This window comes from Epinephelus fuscoguttatus, linkage group LG12, assembly GCF_011397635.1.
Source record: "Epinephelus fuscoguttatus linkage group LG12, E.fuscoguttatus.final_Chr_v1".
Lineage (NCBI taxonomy): Eukaryota > Metazoa > Chordata > Actinopteri > Perciformes > Serranidae > Epinephelus > Epinephelus fuscoguttatus.
The window spans coordinates 2988616-3011109 of NC_064763.1; the positions used below are offsets into that span (position 1 = coordinate 2988616).

The following is a 22494-nucleotide window of genomic DNA, read 5'->3' on the forward strand; positions in this document are numbered from 1 at the left end:
TAAGGGCTATTTGACCAAGAAGGAGAGTGATGGAGTGCTGCGGCAGATGACCTGGCCTCCACAGTCACCGGACCTGAACCCAATCGAGATGGTTTGGGGTGAGCTGGACCGCAGAGTGAAGGCAAAGGGGCCAACAAGTGCTAAACACCTCTGGGAACTCCTTCAAGACTGTTGGAAAACCATTTCAGGTGACTACCTCTTGAAGCTCATGGAGAGAATGCCAAGAGTGTGCAAAGCAGTAATCAGAGCAAAGGGTGGTTATTTTGAAGAAACTAGAATATAAAACATGTTTTCAGTTATTTCACCTTTTTTTGTTAAGTACATAACTCCACATGTGTTCATTCATAGTTTTGATGCCTTCAGTGAGAATCTACAATGTAAATAGTCATGAAAATAAAGAAAACGCATTGAATGAGAAGGTGTGTCCAAACTTTTGGCCTGTACTGTATGTATAAACTGTAGCTATAAACTGCTCCTGTACAAACAAGCCTCACTTTGTTTTTCATATTGATCTGTGAGTATGTATGAATATTTTAAGGTATTATATTAGACATGGGCTATGATTTTAACAATATTGATATCCCTGAATTTGAAGTTTAGACAGGCACTTTGTGAATCTTTGTCAGAGGAGGTGATGACAGTCACTGGATCTCTGCTGCCATGCCAAGATCAGGTGTATCCTCAAAGTGGACCTTGAAGTCACCCTCCTGCTCTTCAAATATAATGACCTTAATATAACAGGAAAAAAGTAGGAGATAAAAAAGAGAGAATAAGAGCTTTAAGACTTGACACTTACTGTGTTATCGCACACTTTAAATGTATAATTCATCTTCAAAGTCCATTATAATGCAAGTACAAACATTTAAAGAATAGTTTTGGGACACATATTTATTAATTTTGCCAAGAGTAAGTTCACATTTCTAACTCTCAGCAAGACAGCAAAAGCGTACTTCCAAAAACTATTCCCCTAACAAATTCTGCTTTGTGCACAGCTGTACCTGGTTAATTCCACTGTTGAGAAAGGGACCAGGGAGGTAGAGAGTCTGCTGGGGGCCAATTGACCAGTAGCGACCCAGGTTCAGCCCATTGATAAATACAACGCCTTTCTCCCAGCCCTGCGGACCCAAAGACAATTTTATCCATTCACAATGCACACATGAAGTATTTTTATACAATCACACACAAAAAGAATGTATGCAGCATAAACACTATGTTTTATTGAACTTACAGGCAGCTTCACAAATGTGTCACTGGGATACCCATATGCAAACAGCCTCCCCATGAAAAATCCAGGAAAGCTGGGGGCGTCAGGGAGAGTTTTCCAAGGTGCCTGATAAAGACTAAAATGAAGCATCCACTTCAAATGCTCTGTTACAGCATAAAGTGATAAGCAATGCTTTAGATTCAATAAAGTGTACAAACCTATCAATAAAGCTGGGTTTCATATCCAGGCTGTAAATTGTAAAATCCTGCAAGGGGATATTGTTTAATAAAATTTCCCCCACGAGGCCTGCAAGAACACAAATCAAAATTGGCTTTTGCATTACCCACTGAGTGCTTGAATGCTTTAATAGCAGGCATAGCAATAAACCGCATAATGCCTGTCGATCACCTTTATGTTGTTTGTCAAGGTCCCTTCCCTGATGAACTCGTCCACAATTTTCCACCAATAAGCTTAAGGTTCGTCGTCCCTGTACAGATTGATCGCCTTTATGTCTTAGCAAGTTTCAACAGCCAACATTTAAGCATCAGTCACATCCGATAAATGATGTTTATTGGACATTTGCCTTAATTTTCCAACTTAATGCCATACCTTAACATCAGAAACCACCAGCTCCAGGCTTTGGCGCTTGAAAAGGCCAATGTAGCTTCTGTCTAAAAACACCTAGGAAGAAAAACATTGTTGTCAAATAAATTATAAATAGTGTTGGGGGTAACACGTTACTTTTGTAACTTTGTTACTTAAAGTAACGTGTTACAGTAACATATTACATTTTAGCAGTAATGAAGTAATATATATTACCAACAGGATTTCAGGTACTATTATTGGTAAATGGACTTACACTTGTACCACTCAAAGCCCTTTTTATACAACAAATCACATTCACCAATTCACACACACACATTCATACACTGGTGGCAGAGGCTACCATACAAAGTGCCACCTGCGGCTCAGTTTTTAACACACTCACACACCAATAGAACAGCCATCTGGAGTAACTTGGGGTTCAGTTTCTTACTTCAATGTGCAGACTGGAGAAGTCAGGGAGCCTATCTTCTGATTAGTGGACAACCCGCTCTACCTCTCTGAGCACATTTTCGCATTACCACCCAAAATAAATAGTTTACTGTTTTCAGTTTTCATTCATCCACACTGATCTATATCGCTTCACCTCTGCCAGTGTACCACCAGAAAGGTTGCTGTTGTCTGAAGGTTGTTGTGTGTTGTCATGTCAATACAGACTACGTTATATTGTATTCACATCCCCTACAACTGCAGCAATGCCGGCACATGCCGTCCTGTTCTTATGCATAACTCTCTGTCCAGTGCTGTTGACGCTGACAGCTCTGGTGTATTAATTTGCGTTCATTATATTGACTTAATCGCACTCCATTCCTCAACATAAGTTTATTATGTTTCTAATAATAGGCCTACTAATATTTATGCAAATCTCATAATTATCAGACTTTGATACTCTGCCTGACCCTCCCTGTGTCCAAGGCCATTCATTTATTTAAAAAGGTCTAGGCTATTTGACTGTTCTATATCACACTATCATTAATTAAGCAGGGGACTGAAATACAAAGTGGTAACCACTGTATGTGAATGCATGAATGTCAGAGCTGTGCAGCTTTAGATTTGAAATGAACTGAAATAAACTGGAGCTTCTGTGCTTTGACTACCTGCTGTGAAACAACATGACCCTCATCCATTTAAAATGAACATTGGTTATTCTGAGCTCAATTTTGATCAAACACAAAAGTAGTGTAATATGTAACGTATTACACTACACAGAGTAACATTGTAAAGTAACTCATTACTTTCAAATGAAGGTAACTAGTAATATGTAATATGTTACATTTTGAGAGTAACTTGCCCAACACTGATTATATTACAGAACATAACACACAAACTTTGCTTCACTTTAATGAAATATCTCAAAGGCGGCTTTAGGTTTGTAGGATGAAACAAATGAGATATATGAGTAGTACATAATTAGTGAGTTTCCGACATGCTAGTATACTTTTTTTGACTTTGAACAGAGCCAGGCGAGTGCTTTTACCCTTTTACCCAGACTTTTCCTTCAAGTTAAGTTTAAACCAACAACAAATACAATAAAGATCATGATGTATGAAATTGATTAATCATGGGGGGCAATCACATCCATACTGCATCAGGTCAGGGTGTGTGAGGTCATGCCATCATGTACAATGAAGACTCACTAGGGCACGGTCTCGGACATTGTCTCCAGATTCCAATAATCCTCCACTGGTGATGGTAGTTTCGTACAGTGTGTATCCATAGGACTGGCCATTCTTATTGTTCACAGGTAGATTCTCCATGCTTATTGGCTTAGGTGACTTAAATGGCTGCCAAAAATTTAAAATAAATGAATAGATCTCCTTGACTGAAAATTATCTTCATTACACATATAGGCAAAAGTTAATCTTAGATACAACATACCCCCTCAGTAAAGCTCAAAGCATCCCATAATGACAGGTGCTGGAACATGATAGCTGGTTCATAAGCCTCCCTGAAATGCAGGGCTGGCATGTCAGAGAAACTGTCTCCTCCTGTACAGAAAGGTCAAAGACAACATTAGACAAAGAGGTTAGTTGCCACATGTATCTAATATTTTAATCTCATTTAAATTAAGTGTTTGACTTACTGTTGAACTGAAAAAATAAATCCCTAAGGAGATGGTACTTTGGGGTGTACTCCCCAGCTTCAGACACAGGCGCATCATAATCTGAAAAACATCATTATGTAATTTAACTATAAACTGCTGCCACCTGCTGGGTGTTTAGGTGAATGCTGTTCTGTAGTCATGAAGGAACATATTCTCCAGCTCTGACATGGCAGTGCTTCATTAGAATTAAATCTTTGCAAATTTGCATCAAAGACACCACTAGTTTGTTTGTGACAGAGCACAGAGGAACCAACCATAACTGGGGACCAACGCACTGTAGGAAGGATCAGCGAGTGCTCCACTCATGAAGCCAAAACTGGAGCCTCCGTGGAACATGTAAAGATTAACAGACATGCCTTGCCTCAGAATTTCTCTCACAGTGGACACCATATCTGAGAAGAAGTTCAACACATTCATTGTTCAAAAAAATGACTCCTTAAAACATAAAGCTCCCTGCAACAGAGGGAGATCATAATACAGTTTTTAAATCAAGTCACTGACACCTTTTTAATCCTCTGCAATAATACAAATGTTGGTTGGCCCTGACTTTAATATTTGCATTTACATTGCTGGCATAATGCTAGCATTCCTTATACACAAAGCAAGATGGCAGGGAAATAAATATAATGTAAACTACAGAGTGAGATAGAAAGCATTTGTTTGCAGCAGTTCAGATTGACTCAACATTAAATATTGCCAGTGGGTAAGATGAGAACTATATTTTATAAAAAGAGTCAGTGGCCTACTGTATAACAAAGGACTCAAGTTTTACCACTATGTGCTTTTCAAGGCTGATAACAGTATTTCTAAAGTAAATCTGCAGATGTTTTTTTGTTTTTTTTTTTCCTTTTGTCAAAAATTGCTTTAAAGGAACAGTGGGTAGGATTAAGTGTCATTTGATGGTGAGGATTGTAGATTGCAACCAGCTAAAACTTTCCCCATGTAACAAGCATGAACTCCCTGTTAGGATTCCTTCACTGTTCATTTTTCAGGAGGGTTTGACCAAGAGCTGAATAATCCATAGAGTTCTTCTCCTCTCCATAACAAACAGACCAGGTGATATAAACCGGTATAAACACTAAATAAAGCAGTTTTATGTTACAAATCAGTGTTTCTCTGATGCTGTTTGGCTTGTTGTAAATGGCCCCTAGCCTAGCACCTGTTACTGTAATGTATGCTCACCTTCTTTTTTTTGATAACTTAAGATCCAGATTTTCAGGAGGTTTTTACCATAAACTGAATTATCTCCTCTCCAAAACATAACAGACAAAATGATTTAAACCAGTACAAACACTAAATAGAGCAGTTTACCATTAAAAAAAAAAAAAATCTGTTTTTTTTCCAACACTGCTTGTAATGGTGGGATGGCTAACCATGGTGGCCGAGGTGAGAATTTGAATGGCCTTATCTAAAGCCGGTGTTTGGTCTGTCTATTCTGGGCTACTGTAGAAACATTCTAAGGTAACAAAAACCAGACAATTACCTTTTTTAGGTGATTATACACGAAAGAAAACATACTTACAATATTATATTTAATTTCTGCCAATATATCCCCTGAAATCCTACACACTGGACCTTTAAAAAGTGGTGGCATCAAATCTACTATATCAGATATATCTTCATATAAAAGTGATGTATTTCAATATATTTTTTATTCTACTTCATTATATAGTTGATGGTAAGGAAAATGAGATTACAGAAACGTGATATGTCATGAACTAAACTTCCTTTCAGTCAACAGTGAAGAAGGATGGCTAATTTAGTTTAAGAGGTAAGCACAGACAGAAAGGTGTCTTTTTCATCTATAAAGCCACTGAAAAAAAAGAACTTTCCTTACCTTCTGGGGGAAGCACATGGTGGAGGTCACCCCACACATCGTACCAGCCGGTCCAGTAGTCCATCACTAGAGTGGGGCTGTTGGGCTGACAAACAACGCAGGAAAGGTCTACACTATCAGTACACAGCTCACTGTCCAGTGTTTCATTGTCTCCTTGATGTCTTCAGTGGAAAGGTAGGATACACACCTGGATAGCATTCAGATCCTGGATGTCTTTCTGATTTAGCTTCTGCAGCTTCACTGATCTGATGGCTACAAGGTGGGAGATCACATCACAAGGTAAGCTGTGTGTGTGTGTGTGTGTGTGTGTGTGTGTGTGTGTGTGTGTGTGTGTGTGTGTTATTAACAGACTGTACCTCCAGCCACACTCCCCGACTTCATTGTGTTGTAGTTGTCTGCTGTGAGCAAGAGCTCACTGATCCCTCTAGACTGTAAAGCCTTTCAATATAAAACAGAAGGTCTCCTATACATGTGTGTTTTCATGTAGGATTTAAGGGAGCATTTGAATTAAGTGAGCCTATTACATCACCTCTTTAATGAAAAGCATGTAACTTTCATCCTTTGCAAAGGATCCATACTCGTTTTCCACTTGCACTGCAATGATGGGACCTCCTTTCTTGAACTGATTAACATTAACAACAACATTTTTTAAGGATGACAAGTTAAAAACAAACTGGAGGGACAAAAGACTTGTTTGCAGCTTTAGTGACAGTGGGCTCTAGTTTCCTGGCGCAGCGCAGGGTGACGAACCCAGCGTAGAGCTAGTTTTGAGCAGCGCAGCCCGAGGCGCGCTCAGTTTGGTAGTTTGGCAGACCGAGGTGCGCTGAGATGGGTGTGGCGGCGCAGCTGGGGGAGGTGTCGACAGATCCAGTTTGGCGCAGTGACAGTTTCGTGCCAAAAGGCTTCGCCGAAGGTGCGCTAAAAGCTCGCCAGCTGAAACCACGTCTACTGTCAGCGCAGGGGGAGCGCAGCCGGTGTAAACCGAAGTTAGGGCTGACCAGCGGACAGTGCGCACACGTCACCAAAAAAACACTATTCGATACAACTATCTGCAATCAGCACATAAATGTAGCTCTATATCAATTTTGATTTAGATTTAATATTTAGATTTAACATTTAACATTTAGGTGACACATTTAATATTTAGATTTAACTATTTCATATATTTCTGAAAAAATTCACAACACTTTTTTAAACATTGTTTGAAGCTAAATGTGGCAAAATGTTGATGTTATTTTCAGCGTGAGCCACTTCACAAACGGCACCCCATAGGGGAGACTGGGGTAAGATGAAACATTTTTCATATTCAGGATCACTACATCAAGGCTATTATAGTTTTGTTGCTAACTAATATATGTGCATATATTTCAGGATGTTGTGCATCCCTACAAACAAAAAGAATGAGTGTAAACATAACTGTTTTGATAATATAGCATGTCCAAAAAAAGTGGTCTTGTGGCACAACTTACCCCGTGTCTGGGGTAAGATGAGCATAGGAGTGGGGTAAATTGAGCCATCTCCCTCCTTCCCTCCCCCCGCCCTCCTTCCCCCCACCTCACCTTCTCTCCTCCCCCTCTCTCCCTCCCTCCCTGGGTTAAGATATTCCAGTTATACGTACATGTCTGCACTGAATTAAATAAGACGCTTCTTCAAATCCATGTGTATTTTTATTTATAATACACAATTCAACAGGTACAAATCTTTTTTTTTTAATTATTAATGCATATAGCAACTTTAAGTAAGGGATAATGTATAATGAGCCGGTCGGGGTTCTATTCCCCTGAAGGGAGTTATTTTCCCAGTATTCACCGGCTCATTATACATTATCCCGCTTATTACACGGCTAATTATCAGTTAAATAAATAATGTTGTCTGCCTCTGCGAAGTGCATTAAAACCGACCGGATTCGACAACTTTTGGTGAAAGTTTTGTACTCACCCAGGCTTAGTGGACTGAACCGAGGCATAAAACTCGCGTAAAATGTCATTAAGCATGACTGCCGAGTGTGTATTCAAATCCGTCTTCTTTTGTTTTTGGCAGAGAAGGTCCGTAGGTATTCTTTTTCTTCAGCAGCATCTGTTAAAATCAGCCACTTCTGTTTGTTTTTTCCCTCGGAAGTTGTTTGACAGCTGCAGTGTTGCAGGGCAGCATCCCTAGCAATGCTGGGCTACATAGCAACTGTGTGTAATGACCGTTGCTACTAACAGCTGTGTTTTTGGAAAGAAAACACTGAACTAAATCTGTAAACGTGAATCCTAGTTTGGTGTCCTTGCTGACAGGAGGGCCTCCTTCATCCTCTCTAAACTCCTCCCTCCATCTTACTCTCATTCCATCCACCACCCTCCCTCCTTCCATCCATATCCCACCTGCCCCTTTACTCAATATCCCACCTGTCCAGGTTGCAGGGGAATACAAACTGCTTGGACTCTGAGGTTTGGGGAGTTTTGCGATTGGATCACTTCTTGGGAAGAATCCCTCATCTTTCTCCTTGAAAGTAAAGCTTGGTTTACCATATCCAGCTTTGACTCTTCTCAGAAACTTACAGGTCAACTTACCTCTGTTCAAATTGCTCAACTTACCCCATAGCTACCATAGTGACTTTATTAGCCCCCACAGCTAAAATGGTGCACTTTCATGCTAGCTGTACTACCTCATTTTGTAGTTAATAGATACCACAATTGCTGTATAAAACAAATGAAAAATTATCTATTTTGGTCTAAACACAATCCCCATGAAACTTATGACAGACTAAATTCACTTTCATGAGTGAAAAATGCTTTTTTGGACATAAATCTCTAACCACTTAACCCATGTGGTTCTTACCTTCACAGACTCCATGAAATGATGCCTTCCTCCTAAATATTTGGTCACATGCCCAATTTTATTTACGGTTTCCTAGCAACAAGGGGTGGCTCAACTTACCCTTTGGCTCAAGTTACCCCAGTCTCCCCTAAGGGGATTGGCACCGTTTGGCACGCGAAATGGAAACCCAACCTGATTTGATTAACAAAACTAATGAGTTCACATCCCTCTCAGCCAACCACAAACAGCCACAGCATTAGATAGGGAGTATATATTCAGCATCTGTCATCTTAGAAAAGTCAAAAGAAAAGAAACAGAGTGAGACTGCGAGAGAGAAAGAGAGAGCGCACACGCGCACGAAAGAAACACAACATTGATTTACAATTGTGGTGACCTCCTCCCAGGCTACCTTTGCATCATCAGCCCGTGGAGGTCTGCTCGCAGTTCCATATATTCGGACACTGCGAGCTTGGACCTCTCGGACCAAAACATCAGTTTCCTCCTGGGAAAAGTTTGGCCGTCTGACGCTGCTGCTCTCTTCTGCCATGGCGAATGGTGTAAACTCTTATTACGCCTTCGCGAGGCGCATTTAAGAGCGAGGAGAGGGGCTCATTTGATTGGTGTGATGTGTGTAAAACCCACTCCACGCCTTCTCTCCTCCCTCTTTCCGACTTGCCCAGGTTGGAGGGACAGAGGTGGGACAGACAAGTAGCTGCGCCAGCGCGCACGGTGTGCCAAACTTGGAAAATCCGCCTGGCCACACCCAGTTGGCGAAGCGCAGCTGCGCCCCCGCCTCGCCTGGTCTGCGAAACTAGAGCCCTGAATGTTACCTGCAGTGGAACCACTTTCGGTATAAGTTGGTCAAAAAAAGTACTGACAGCCTGAGTAAAGCCTGGGTAAGTTGTCCTCAGTTTCATGCTTCCATCACGGAGGAGCCAGCTGCAAAGAGACAGAAAAGAAGGTGCATAGTTATGAGTAAAGCCACAGAGATGCAAGTACAGCAGAGGTACAGTTAATCTAAAATACTGGACAAAGCTTCACACAAGTCTTCCCTTAAAGCAAGATGTGACTTTTCCACCCTGATGTTATTTATTCTCTCCCGACATGGAACCAGTTCTGTTTCTGTTCCTGCACCTAATTTTGAACCACAGGCTGATCAAACATCCTCTTTTGTGTGTACGTGTGTTAGAGTGCGGCACAGGCATTATATTTCTGTCCGAACCGAATTTGTGTCACACAGTGGTTACAGGCTATTTAACAGGCGGAGAGGGAGACCTCCGTGTTTGAGACGGGAGCGGGAAGCAGGAGGTCCGACGCTTCCAGCGAGGGATGAGGGAGAAATAAAACAAAATAAGATAAAATAGGAAAAAACTGTCTCCCTCTTTTAGTTTATTTTCAGCGTTTAATCAAGGCGGAGACGGGCGGCTGGAGGTCCGAGACTTCCAGCGAGGGGAGAGACAGAAACAAACAGCCAATGTGTGTCTGTGTGTGTTATGTTCAGGTGTTGTCACGTAAATACCAGTGCCCAAGCAATAAACAGGACAGACAATAGGATTTTATTTATTTTTACACTACATTTTCACTGAAAGCTGACCGAATCCGACCGGAGCCCGAATACAATTTGTACATTTTTGACCAAACCCGGCCCGACCTGTTGGAACCCGTCGGGCTCAGATCACCACACTCTAGTCTGTGTAGCCTATGTGTCCCCTATTGGGGCCTATCTGAATTTCTGTCTTTGAGAGATATTATTTTGTAATATAACTGAATTTTCTATCCATACATATAAATTTTAAATATATTAAAATTATAAGGCATCTTTGAGTAAACTGTGAGTATCATTTAAGTAGGCTATGTCGTGGCAGGCCAAGTGTCCTCTTTTTTGGAAATCAAAATATGGTCACCCTACATTAGTACCCCTTTCCCACCAAATTAGCTCCAGGTCCTGGAGCCTTGGTGCTATGTAGAAAACCAGCCCATGTTTCCATCAGTTTTGAGCCAAACCATTGTAATCAAGTATGTATCATCAATGGAAGTAAACAGTAGTTGCAAAACCGGGGATTACATTGACTACCTGTGAACTTTGATCTGTAATTACAGATATTTTTAATCCAAAAACAAGTATGAACCAATGAGACCAATGCAGGCTCTTTCTTCCTATGATTTCTCACTTGACTTCTTTATTGTTGCCTTCTTCATCTGATCTTTCCAGGCTGTAGAATATGATGATGTCATGATTTGAACTTCAGTTCAAGGAAAACCTCCTATTTTTAGGTTCCAGCAGAGAACCAACATTTTGGGTTCTGAACCAGTTTATTTTTGGTTGAAATGTTCTGAATGGTTTAAAAATCAGGTGCAGGATCTAGAATAGAACCAGTTCTATGTTGGTGGAAAAGGTGTATCACAGCATTTCGACCAAAAATAAATTGGTTCAGAAAAAGTTGGTTCTCAGCTGGAACCAAAATATAGCAGATTTTTCTTACCCTTAAGTGCACACTGTGACAACATCAGTGGATGTATCATATTCTACGGATGGAGAGACGGGAAGAAGTCAAGTGAGAAGTCATCAGGAAAAAAGAGTGTGCAGTGGTCTTATTAACAGGTGGCTTACTTGTTTTTTGAAGGGAAAACAAATATTTCTAACAACAGAACAAAAGTTCACAAATAATTAATATAAGCTATGATTTTGCCACTACTGTTTACTTCTGTTGTGGTTTGTGCAACGCCCTCCATTAATGACACCTCCTTGATTACAATGGTTGTGCTCAAAAGTGGTGGACACACGGGCTGGTTCGCTGGATAGCATTAAGATTCCAAGAATTATGAACGGAACTAGTTCAAGAACCAGAGCTAATTAGGTGGAACAGGGGCTTTTGTGGTTCAGTGGTTAAAATCACTTACAAATTTAATTTAATTTATTTACAGACATAAACTAGTCAGAGCTTGGTGAACATTACACAGGCTTTGGGTTTAAATAGACACCCTACTTTAATACACACAGAAAATTAGGATGTATATATGCAATAATGTTACATTTTTTCCTCAGTTACATGTAAAGAATGCTAGCACTACCTTGGCAGTCCTCCTAGGTCCAGCTCAGAGGAGATGTAGGGCCCTGGGCGGAAAATCACCCACAATCCCAATTCAGCAGCAAGATTAATATAGGCTCTGAAACCCAGAGATAGAGGGCTATGAATATGTATTATCTGCCCCAACATAAAGTGCAACCACATATCTTGTTTTAGGTGAGTGAAATGTACATGGCAATAACAGTGGCAGGATGAGTTTTGTGTCAGCTGATGAGTTGACAGCCTGTTCTCATTCTGAAGACATCAAATACCACCGTTTTGTCAGTGATTTCAGTATCAGACACCTGACACCAAAAAACACCTTTTGGTGCCTTCTGTCTGTCAGCGAGAAGGCACCAGACGTGGCAGTATGATACGTGGATAGACAGCGTCAGTTCATAATGCGGCTGGATCGGACCTGTCGTGGTGGTATAATACGCCACTGGAGGGTGTCAGTTTCAAACGCTGTTTGAAAGTTCCAGTATTGGTGGATGGGTCCAACAAACCTCAATATTCTACCCAGGAGTCTGCTGTTCACTTCCTGTATGACTGAGACTGAGAGCCAATTCATGATTTTATTTTATTTTTTTAAACCTAACCACATGCTTTTGTTACCTAAACCTAAGCATGTTCTTTTGTTGCCTAAATCGAACCACATGCTATGGTTGTCAAAACCTAACTACATGCTTTTGTTGCCTAACCCTATCCACGTGCTTTTGTTGCCTAAACCTAACCACTTGCATTCATTGCCTCAACCTAACCACATGCTGTTGTTGCCTTAATCTAACCATGTGCTTCTGCTGCCTAACCCTAACCACATTATTTGCTGCCTAAATCTAAACATGTGCTTTTATTGGCATCTCTGCAATGGTTGCGATGTCCTGGAACGTCAACAGCAGATGCAGGAGGATACCTAGCATACTACTACATAGACATGAAAGTCCACTGACCAGGTGGTGGTATGTGATGATTTTGGATGAAAACGTATTGCAATAGAAGGGTGCTAAAACATTTAACAAGTGCTGTTTACTTCAACAGGATGCAAAAAACATAAAATAGTTCTCAGTAGCTGACATAGTAGTGTCCCGGGGTGACAAGTGCCATTGAATGAACGGTAATATCCTCCATGGTTATGCCTTAAGTGTGTGCTTGTTCAATTATTGCTTGCTGTGTATTTTAATTGTTGTTGCTGTGCATTCCAATTACTTGTTATTGTTTGCTGTGGATTTTAAACTGCATGCCAACAAAGTTCATACCTGTAGATATGTGTAAATTATAACTTGCTGTGATTTGTATGTGTGTGTGTTGTGGCTTGCTGTGATTTGTTGTCGCATGGACTGAGCGGAAGCCATGGTGTATTGTGGTCTTTTACACACAGCCCTTTTGTTTCCCCCTGTTCCCCTCCCCTTTCCCACAACTAACAAACCACTGGTCCACAGTCAGCTGAGTAGAGCATTTAGATGATGGTGCACACCTGAAAGGACGCTTCTTCTCTCCAGACAGAGGACACAGCTTGAGGTTCCGATGTTTGGCCGGGATCCACATGCCTGCCAAGAACTGCATGCACCTCACGGGAGCGCGTGCACAGCTGAAAGGAAAGCTACCTTCTTGATTTTTAAGGAAATGTACTGTTTAAAAACGAAATAATCTTCTTTGTCAGGTTCATCAGTGATGATCACTGATCTGAAGTCTAGTTTTTTAACATTTAGCGTCGTCAATGTTTTATTAGAATCGGTAAAGTAGCGTTTTCTAGATTGGTCTGAATAGTCTGCTTCATTAATCTCTCATTATTTCTTAATGCCAACTCTTCACTATTTTTTGTGTTGCTGTGTTTTTAAGCATGGGATTTCAGATAGTTCTACGAAAACAAGGTTTTTAAATGTGGAAAATTAATGTAGGGAGTCATTTGCACTGTCAAGGCCCATCAAATAAAGTATGCTACGTGCTGATAAAGTCATAATGGTGTTCCTTCAAACTTTGATTTGAAGTTTCATGAGGGTGTTAAGGGGAGCATGCATTTTTTGACAGAACTGATTGCTGCTGCCGAATAATGCATCCCCTGTTATTTATGCTTAGGTCATTATTAAATGAATGAAATTCACACTGTTGAGCCAAAAGGACCCAGAATATGAGCTGGTAAAATCCTTTGATTCACAGACCTCCTGAAATATAATTACAGCCTGGACGGATTATTCGGCAGAGGTGTATTTATTACCTGCCGAGATTTGCATCCCCTGTTTTTTCAGCCTAGAAGACTACCACATGTGTGAAATTCACACTGTTGAGCCAAAAGGACCCAGAATATGAGCTGGTAAAATCATTTGATTCACAGACCTCCTGAAATAAAATTACAGCCTGGGTGCATTATTCGGCAGAGGTGGGCAGGACAATAACAGGAGGAGAAGGGGGAGAGGCAGTTCACAAACATGGTTGATTCATCATACGGGACTTGTTTTTTATATCAAAATATATTTAAAGGATTAAAAAAAAAAAACAAGGAACAAACTTACCGGGGCAGAGAAGTTAAAAAAAAAAATACCAGGAAGACTTTCAGAAGTCAGGAGTCTCTGGTGTTAGGAATGTTCAGTGTCTCTGTGAACGCTGGGGTCGGGGTGGTGCATGCTGTGTGTGAGAGGCCTTGGGTTCAACTGTCAGTGCTTTCAGTGTTCATTGTTTTATTATGCTATCATGATTATGAATAAATCATTCCATCTGAAAAAAAGAAAAGAAAATATACTTTGACTGTTGATTAATTACAACTGGATCAGACTATTTATTTTTCTGACTCAATTAAGTATCATTATCATCGTCAACATCATCAAACCAGGGGATGTAACTTTAGGGTCAAATAGTTTTACCTACATTATATTTTGGTCTGTTTTAGCTTATGAACATGAAATTCATACATGTAACAATGTCTCTGGCTGAAAAAACGGGGATGCAAATCGCGGCAAGTAGCCACACCTCTGCCGAATCATGCATTGCCTGTGCATGTCACTCCTCCTCTCCCTCACGCCTGCCTGTCCTATCGATTAAAGGCTAAAATGCCCCAAAAACAATCTTTAAAAGAAAAATATATAATAAATCCCACACAGTTTGTGGTTGTGATGCAGATCTCAGGACACTTACAGAGAGGACAATCATGACGAAGTGCGTATCGATTGCTGTTCAAAACACGGCGAGCATCAGCAAGTCTTTTAGGCTACATACTGTTTCTGTGGTCAGTCTTATTTGTAACATCACTAACATCGTGTAAAGTTGATCTGAGAACTTTATACACAGGCTAACATTACATACAGCCATAAGTGAAAAACACAGTCTGAGCTGTTTCCACCCAGCTCACACTCTGCCGTGGCAAATTGTGATGCGCTCAGATTAATTTGTGATTCAACATCTGTCTCAATTAAATCATAGATATTGAAGGCTACACACTTTTATCTCTTGTCTCTTGTCTCTCTCTTCTCGCAACAATATTCTACATAATTCACTTATTCATACAAATTATTATTTTTATTATATTTATTATTATTATTATTATTATTATATGTATTATTATTACTACTTACTTCCTCACTAAAAACAATAGAATAACCTGTCATGTGAATTGTGTAAAATATCTTTATAAGGAGAGAGATAAAAGTGTGTAGTAGTGTGTATTTGGAGCTCGCTGTGGAAACGTGATCCGCTCAGATTAACTTGTGATACTACAGTATAATTGATCATGTTTTACATCAAATGCTACACACTTTAACTTCACTCAACACGACGATGTTCTTTACAATTAATTAAAACTCATTAGTGAACATTTGACATGACTGTGAACTCTAATTTTAAAGCGATTTGGATGCAGAGGTGCGCACAGGGCCGGCTCTTGGCATAGACCATATAGGTCGTGCCTCGAGCCCCACCTGTGAGTTTCACCTACAGGCATGAAAATTGGTGGATTCATACAACATGCCAAGACGCACAAAAAATCCTCTTGGAGCCATACTGTAAACCCAACAGGAAGTCGGCCATTTTGATTTGAAGTTTTTACATGTTTGAACAAACTCCTCCTAGGGATTTCGTCCGGTACAGATCATCCTGAGAAAATGCTGATCAAGAGATATTAAAAGCTTTTCTCTGTGTCAAGGGGCGTGGCCTCCATGGCCCCACCATATATGATGCATCGCCATGCATATTGAAGCAGCTCTCTCTCCCAAAATGTGTCTATAGCGCCCCCTTGAAATTTTCAAAAACCCCTCCCCATAGGGTTTTTTTTTTGGAGTAGGAGGATGAAAATTGGTACACATGTGTATGTTGCGCAGATGCACAAAAAAGTCTCTGCCACCAATGGTCTACTCCAAACAGGAAGTCGGCCATTTTGACTTTGACTTGTCATTTTGGCGTGATTTCCACATGTTGAATTTTAACGAACTATTCCTGGGGATTTCATCTAATCGACTTCAAATTTTTTACAGATCATCCAGAGACCATGCTGATCAAAAGTTATTAAAAGCTTTTCTCTGTGCTGAGGGGCGTGGCCTCCATGGCCCCACCATATATGATGCATCGCCATGCATATTGAAGCAGCTCTCTCTCCCACATACTTCATCCAAACTGCTTCAAAATTTCTGTACATGATAAGAGCCCCACCCTCAACGCCTCCATATGCTCATAGGCAATCTTGCTCATGCCGCCCCCTTGTGGAAACAGAAAATGTCCTATTATACATTGACCTTGTCCTATTTATTCGAAACTTTACATGCGTGATGATGGTCCACCCCTGAACATACCTGCCCACATCTGTTTACTCTTGTAGCACCACTTGGTGGACAAACAAAATATTGCGTTTTTTTGCTCCTGCCAGGTTTTTTTCTCCTTTCTCGCTTCGCGCCACAGCCCCCGCATGTCTCAGACCCCCGCGATTGCATGGGGGAGTGAGGGCCCGATCACAGCTGCTTGCAGCTTTAATTAGGGCCCGAGCGACGATGAAGTCGTCCGTGAGGACCCTATTGTAATTGCGGTGTTTATTATTATTATTAGGGACCGAGCCTAGAGGCAGAGGACTGCTCACAGAGCAAAGGCGAGGACCCTATTGTTTTTGGTATGTTTATTCTTTCTTTCTTCCGCCGCCTCTTTGAACTGGAATTTGACCCCCTAAACATGCTCAAAAATTCACCAAAATTGGCACACACATCAGAACCGGTCAAAAATTTTAGAAAATCATGAAATTAACCCCTATAGTGCCAAAATGGGCTCTCTAGCACCACCTAGGCACACAAAAATGGCCGCCACGGCCTGTAGGAACGTCGTAGAAACATGAAACCAAAACTGCCGTGTTCGTCTCATGAAGACCTAAAAATCACGCGCTGACACCCCTGACCTAAATCCAACAGGAAGTGAGCTATTTGCCCTTTCAAAGTAAGATTTTGCCTTAAAACTACCTTACCTAAAAAATCTTCTTGTCATACACTGTTTATCCTATCGGCTTCAAACTTTCACAGATGACAGATCAACTCCTTCTAATCAGATCGTATTTATAACTTGTTCATTACTCGATTAGTTTGGATTTTATGGCCTCCATAAGGTGAGATGTCAGAAAAGCGTCCTGACGATCTTCGAAAGCTGTCCCATAGGAAATGAATGGCAACAGGGGGAGAAAGAGACCAATCTTTGGGCTTTTTCTAGCATTTACAGCGTCTCCATACTTTGTGCTACAGACTCCATTCCAACTCTAAAATGTTGCCACAGGTCTCATCTATTCACTCATGTTTTCATCTTTTTCATATCTTTTACCGTTTTTAATCGGTGCCTCTCAAAGTACCATGAGCAAAAGTGGAGAAATTGTCAGTTTATAATGGGTGTGTATTGCACGGAATGCTGTGAGCTAGAGTGGAGAGGCTCTAAAAATCGTCTAAAACTTTTGTCTTTAACTCACTGCCATGGCCACAATTTTCACTGTACAGACACAATTTATACCACAAAACGTAGGAAAATTTGTCCTGCTCACAGATATGTTGACATGGAATCTCTCACACATACACATTTTTGCTGAGTGGCTCCAAAGTGAAGGGAGCGCCGATTTTTTTCTCATTCACTCCCATGTAAACTCAGAGGAGAAATTTCTGGAAACAGCTTAGGTGCAACACATTTTAAACTCGCTCCTCTGACCACATTTTTGACTCGAGAAATATAAAACACGACACGTGCATTCATGAGAAGTGGCTGTCTCTCAAAATCACTTTATTTTCTTGATTGGACCAACGGTTTGGGTATGGGAAGAATTTGTTCGAGGAGTTCAAACCCATTATAAACAGACTTTGCTGATCTGCTCTCGTGAGCTCTCTGTGTGCCCCTCACGTGCAGGCAAGTCATTAATCGCCATGACAACGGCTGCACACACAGACACAGCCACACAGCTCTGTCTGTGTGTCTCACAATCTTTAAAGGACAGTGCACCTAGGTGCACTAAAATGGCCACTACAGCCCGTAGGAATGTCGTCTCAAGATCAAACCAAAACTGGTGTGTTTGACTTACAAATCACGCGCTGACAGCCATGACCTAATTCCAACAGGAAGTGAGCTATTTGACCTTTCAAAGTAAGATTTCGCCTCAAACATGCTCTTAAAAAAACATCTCCTCCTACACCGTTTATTGTATCGGCTTTAAAGATGCACACATGCCAGCTCAACCGCTGCTCAACAGATCTTCTGTATAACTTTATCTCTCTCATCATCACATTATTTTCATGATTGAACCAACGGTTTGGGAAGAGCTTTAATTTATTATTATTATTATTCTTACGAACACTTAATCCCCAATTTGGCCCCTTTCCCAAATTCAGAAACTCACCAAATTTGGCACACGCATTTTGGGCTGGCGAAAAATTTTATAATCTATTGTCCTCCTGAATACGCTACATGCACTAGGCTTTGTGACGTACTTCCGATTCGAAACAATACTGCTCGGTCATTTCCAGTCCGTGTGTTTACATCGTCCTAGCTAGCTAGCAGCTTTGGATAGCGTCAATGTTTACATCATTTCACCGTGATTATGAAAAGGAACGTGTTTCAAACGGGACATTTTCAAAAACAGGAGAAGAAATACTCAGAGCACTGCTGTGTACCACTTTGTACAGCATCATCGAAATTTAACGGAGTACTAAGTTTTCACGGCTTTCCGACCCAGCCCGACCAGAGAGGACAGTGGCTAGTAAACATACGCCGTGATAATTTCACCATCTCCTCTCACTCCAAGGTCTGTAGCAGACACTTTGCCACTGATCAGCTTGTTGAACCAACAACCCTTGAGGGTCGAAGACGGCTCGTTAAAGGTGCTGTACCGACACTTTTTGAGTGGAATAGTTATACTGTTGAACCGCCACGGCGCAGTGTGTGGGAGAGAGTAGAGCGGCCCATTGAAGTAGCCCCTCCTGAAGAGGAAGAAGAGCACATCGGTGTCACAAATGATCACGATTATTGCTCAGTCCCTGAACCGGCTGCAATGGACATGTCCGCATCAGCCGCAGAGGATGTGTCCACAGAAGTGGAAGAGCTGAGAAAGGAGATACAGGAGTTACGTCTCCAGCAAAAGTTTGGATTACAGCGTTTGCCGGCTCTGACACAGACATCCGATTCTATACCAGGTAAGTTAACCTAAGGTGTATATATTCCAGCTGTTTAACATTCACCAAGGCTATGATCAGTTAATTATAAACAATCCTGTCATCACTCTTAATAAAGAATGTTAATTTGCTTACTACTTGATAGCTGTATTTTCATAGAGACGTATTGTTGGTTAGAAGGTAGCCTAACGTTCCAGATAAATTACAGCACCAAATCGCTTCTTAACCAGTCTATGTGAATGATAAATAGCACATGATAAATGATAAATAGTTGTTACAGTTCACATTATTTTGGGTGGTGTGTGAATTTATCTATGTTAATTAATGACATGGTGTATGTGTCTTTTGTGAATAGATTTTCAAGCTATGAGCACCTGATGTCGTTTTGGTCTTTGATTGAGCCTTGCATTTATAAAATGGTCCGGGTCACAAGAGCCAAATCAGCTGCCAAAAGAAATGAAGAAGTCGTCACTCCTGCACGTTCATCAACAGTAAGTCAGTGTGTGCTTTATACCCCGTTTACACGTAGGAAAAAACGCACATATTTTCATGCGGTTTGGCCTCTTGTTTACACGCAAACTGAGTTTTTTTTTTTCACGGAAAACGATCATTTGTAAAAACTCCAGCCAAAGTGGAGATTTCTGAAAACGCTGTTTATGTGTTGCCGTCTAAACTGGGTGAAACGGGGTTTTAGGTTCTGAAACGTCACAGCAGAAGTCGCGTGTCTTATTCGTTGTTGTTGTTGTTGTCGATTCTGTATTCGGGGTATTCGGTTCTCTAAATACCCGGCTATGTGTAAACGTGGTGTTATAGTTACAGATGTGATAATACGTTTTTTGTGAGTCTAAAGAGTAAATTAAAAGACTTAGTCACACTTAAATACAGCAGTGCCTTTGTAACTCATTGTTTTTCTCCATGTTATGGTACACCTAACCTTTATAAAAATTTTACCAAACAAGAGCACTACCTTACTATTTCATATCTTAAAGGAGTAGTTCCAATTGTTTTAATAGGGGTTGTATGAAATACTTATCCATAGTCAGTGTATTACCTACAGTAGATGGTCATCGACAAGCTGGTATAAGAAGCTTAGCAATGTACTCCTGTGGACAGTATCAGCAGCAACACATATTTTAGACACCTAAAAAAAAATCACTGTCCGAAGCCACCATACTGTTTTGACAAAATCAGAAATTTTTACTTCACAGAATACAGGAGTTGCACTTTGACTGCTGCCTCCATCTGTTAGTTTGTTTATGTTACTATGTGACTTTGATGAATCTATACTAATCATTCAAATCACAAGTCACACAATTGGAGAGAGTGATATTTGGCTCATATAGGGTTTTCCCATCAGAAAAGTCTGTCTGACAGCAAGGCAAATCAGTGAAAGTATTCTAAATATGGTGTACACTACACTGAAAACGTTTTTTAGGTGTCTATAATTCGTGCTGCTGCTGACCCTGTCCACAGCAGTACATTGCTTGACATCCTACAGCAGTACTCCTGCTGCTTCTACAAACTGTGGGGGCATGTCAACCACCATCTACTGTAGGTAATACAGTGACTATGGAGAAGTACCTCATACATCCACACTTCAAATAATCCGAACAATTCCTTTGAGGAGTAACCTTTTTTATTTCTGTATTTTTACCTCCCAGAGACAGGTTCTCCAGCCCATCGATGAGTTCTTTCTTTTCCTCAGTTACCTGTCAGCTGGTTTGAAGGACAGGGACCTGGCGAATCGATTCAGCATACACCAATCCACAGTGAGCCGCATTATTGCAACATGGACAAGTTTTCTAGCCACTGCACTGGGGTCTGTATGCATTTGGCTTACACCTGCAGAAGTGCAAGCTAACCTCCCTGAGGAATTCCAAGATTTTCCAGACACCCAGGTGATCCTAGACTGCACAGAGCTAAGGTGTCAAACACCGTCCTCACCCCTCCTCCAAAGTGAGATGTACTCGACATACAAATCCCACTGCACCATGAAAGCCCTGGTTGGCATAGCCCCACATGGCGCAGTGACATTCATCTCTGAGCTGTATGGTGGTTCAGTTAGTGATAAGGAGATATTCAAACAATCAGGAATAGCTGAGCTGCTGACAGAAGGCATGGCAGTGATGGTAGACAAGGGCTTCCTGATCAGTGATTGTTGCAAATGCAAGGTGTACTGCCCACCTTTTCTGTCCAAGCAGACGCAGATGCCAGCATACCAGGTGAAGGAGACACAGGCCATAGCCAGACTGAGGGTACATGTGGAGCGTGTCATCAGGAGGATAAAGGAGAACAAACTTTTTGATGGCACCATCACCCTATCACATGCCTATAACATCAACGAACTGTGGGCAGTAGCATGTTTGCTGTCAAATTACCAGAACAAGGCATTAGTCAAAAAATGGGTGAAGTAAGTTTTCATGGACTTCCGCCATGAGTATCACCACCGTGAGATTGAGGAATTGCACAAGATTATGGTGCAGCTAGACAGCTTTAAGAGGACTGTGTGATAACAATTTTAAGGACCCCCTTTTGTATCCCATACACAGTATCTGACATAAGTGAGTACACCCCTCCCATTTTTGGAAATATTTCATTATATCTTTTCATGGGACAACACTATAGAAATGACACTTTGATTTAACTTAAAGTAGTCAGTGTACAGCTTGTATAGTAGCATAGAGTTACCTTCCTCTGAAAATTACTCAAAACACAGCCATCAACATCACAGCAGCTGGCAACATAAGTGAGTACACCACACAGTGAACATGTCCAAATTGTGCCTAAAGTGTGAATATTTTGTGTGCCAACCATTATTATTTAGCACTGCCTTAACCCTTTTGGGCATGGAATTCACCAGAGCTCACAGGTTGCTTCAGGAATCCTCTCCCACTCCTCCATGATGACATCATGGAGCAGATGGATGTGAAGACACCTTGTGCTCCTCCACCTTCAGCTTGAGGATGGCCCACAGGTGCACAGGTGAGTTTAGGGCTGGACACATACTTGGCCAGTCCATCACCTTCACCTTCAGCTTCCTCAGCAAGGCAGTTGTCATCAATGAGGTGTGTTTTGGGTCATTAGCATGTTGGAAAACTGCATTGCGGCTCAGTTTCTGAAGAGGGGCGATCATGCCCTGCTTGGAATTCATGTTTCCCTAAATGAACCGACCTCCACAGAGCTGGCAGCACTCATGCAGCCCCAAACCAGCCCCAAACCATGATGCTGCCACGACTATACTTGACTGTACGCCTGGCGTACAGTCAAGT

General features: G+C 41.2%; 1 protein-coding gene across 6 annotated transcripts in view; it reads right to left on the minus strand.

Annotated features, from left to right (window-relative positions):
• Window positions 1–306: 306 nt before the first annotated feature.
• The window catches only part of LOC125897964 (beta-galactosidase-1-like protein 2), a 47142-nt gene continuing 24954 nt past the window's right edge, over window positions 307–22494 (minus strand). Inside the window, exons 4-19 of one of the 6 annotated variants that reach the window (XM_049591524.1) lie at window positions 11623–11718; window positions 9381–9489; window positions 6278–6370; window positions 6105–6186; window positions 5936–6000; window positions 5749–5833; window positions 4187–4303; window positions 3891–3971; window positions 3686–3795; window positions 3445–3591; window positions 1814–1885; window positions 1613–1691; window positions 1423–1510; window positions 1229–1340; window positions 999–1115; window positions 307–728 (exon numbers count right to left, since the gene is read on the minus strand). In XM_049591524.1, coding sequence (XP_049447481.1) covers window positions 642–728; window positions 999–1115; window positions 1229–1340; window positions 1423–1510; window positions 1613–1691; window positions 1814–1885; window positions 3445–3591; window positions 3686–3795; window positions 3891–3971; window positions 4187–4303; window positions 5749–5833; window positions 5936–6000; window positions 6105–6186; window positions 6278–6370; window positions 9381–9489; window positions 11623–11718 — 1540 coding nt within the window. In that variant the 3' untranslated portion in view covers window positions 307–641. Of the gene's footprint in view, window positions 729–998; window positions 1116–1228; window positions 1341–1422; window positions 1511–1612; window positions 1692–1813; window positions 1886–3444; window positions 3592–3685; window positions 3796–3890; window positions 3972–4165; window positions 4304–5748; window positions 5834–5935; window positions 6001–6104; window positions 6187–6277; window positions 6371–9380; window positions 9490–11622; window positions 11719–22494 lie in introns of all 6 variants that reach the window. The other 5 variants (XM_049591526.1, XM_049591525.1, XM_049591523.1 and 2 more) reach the window with 5 other exon arrangements.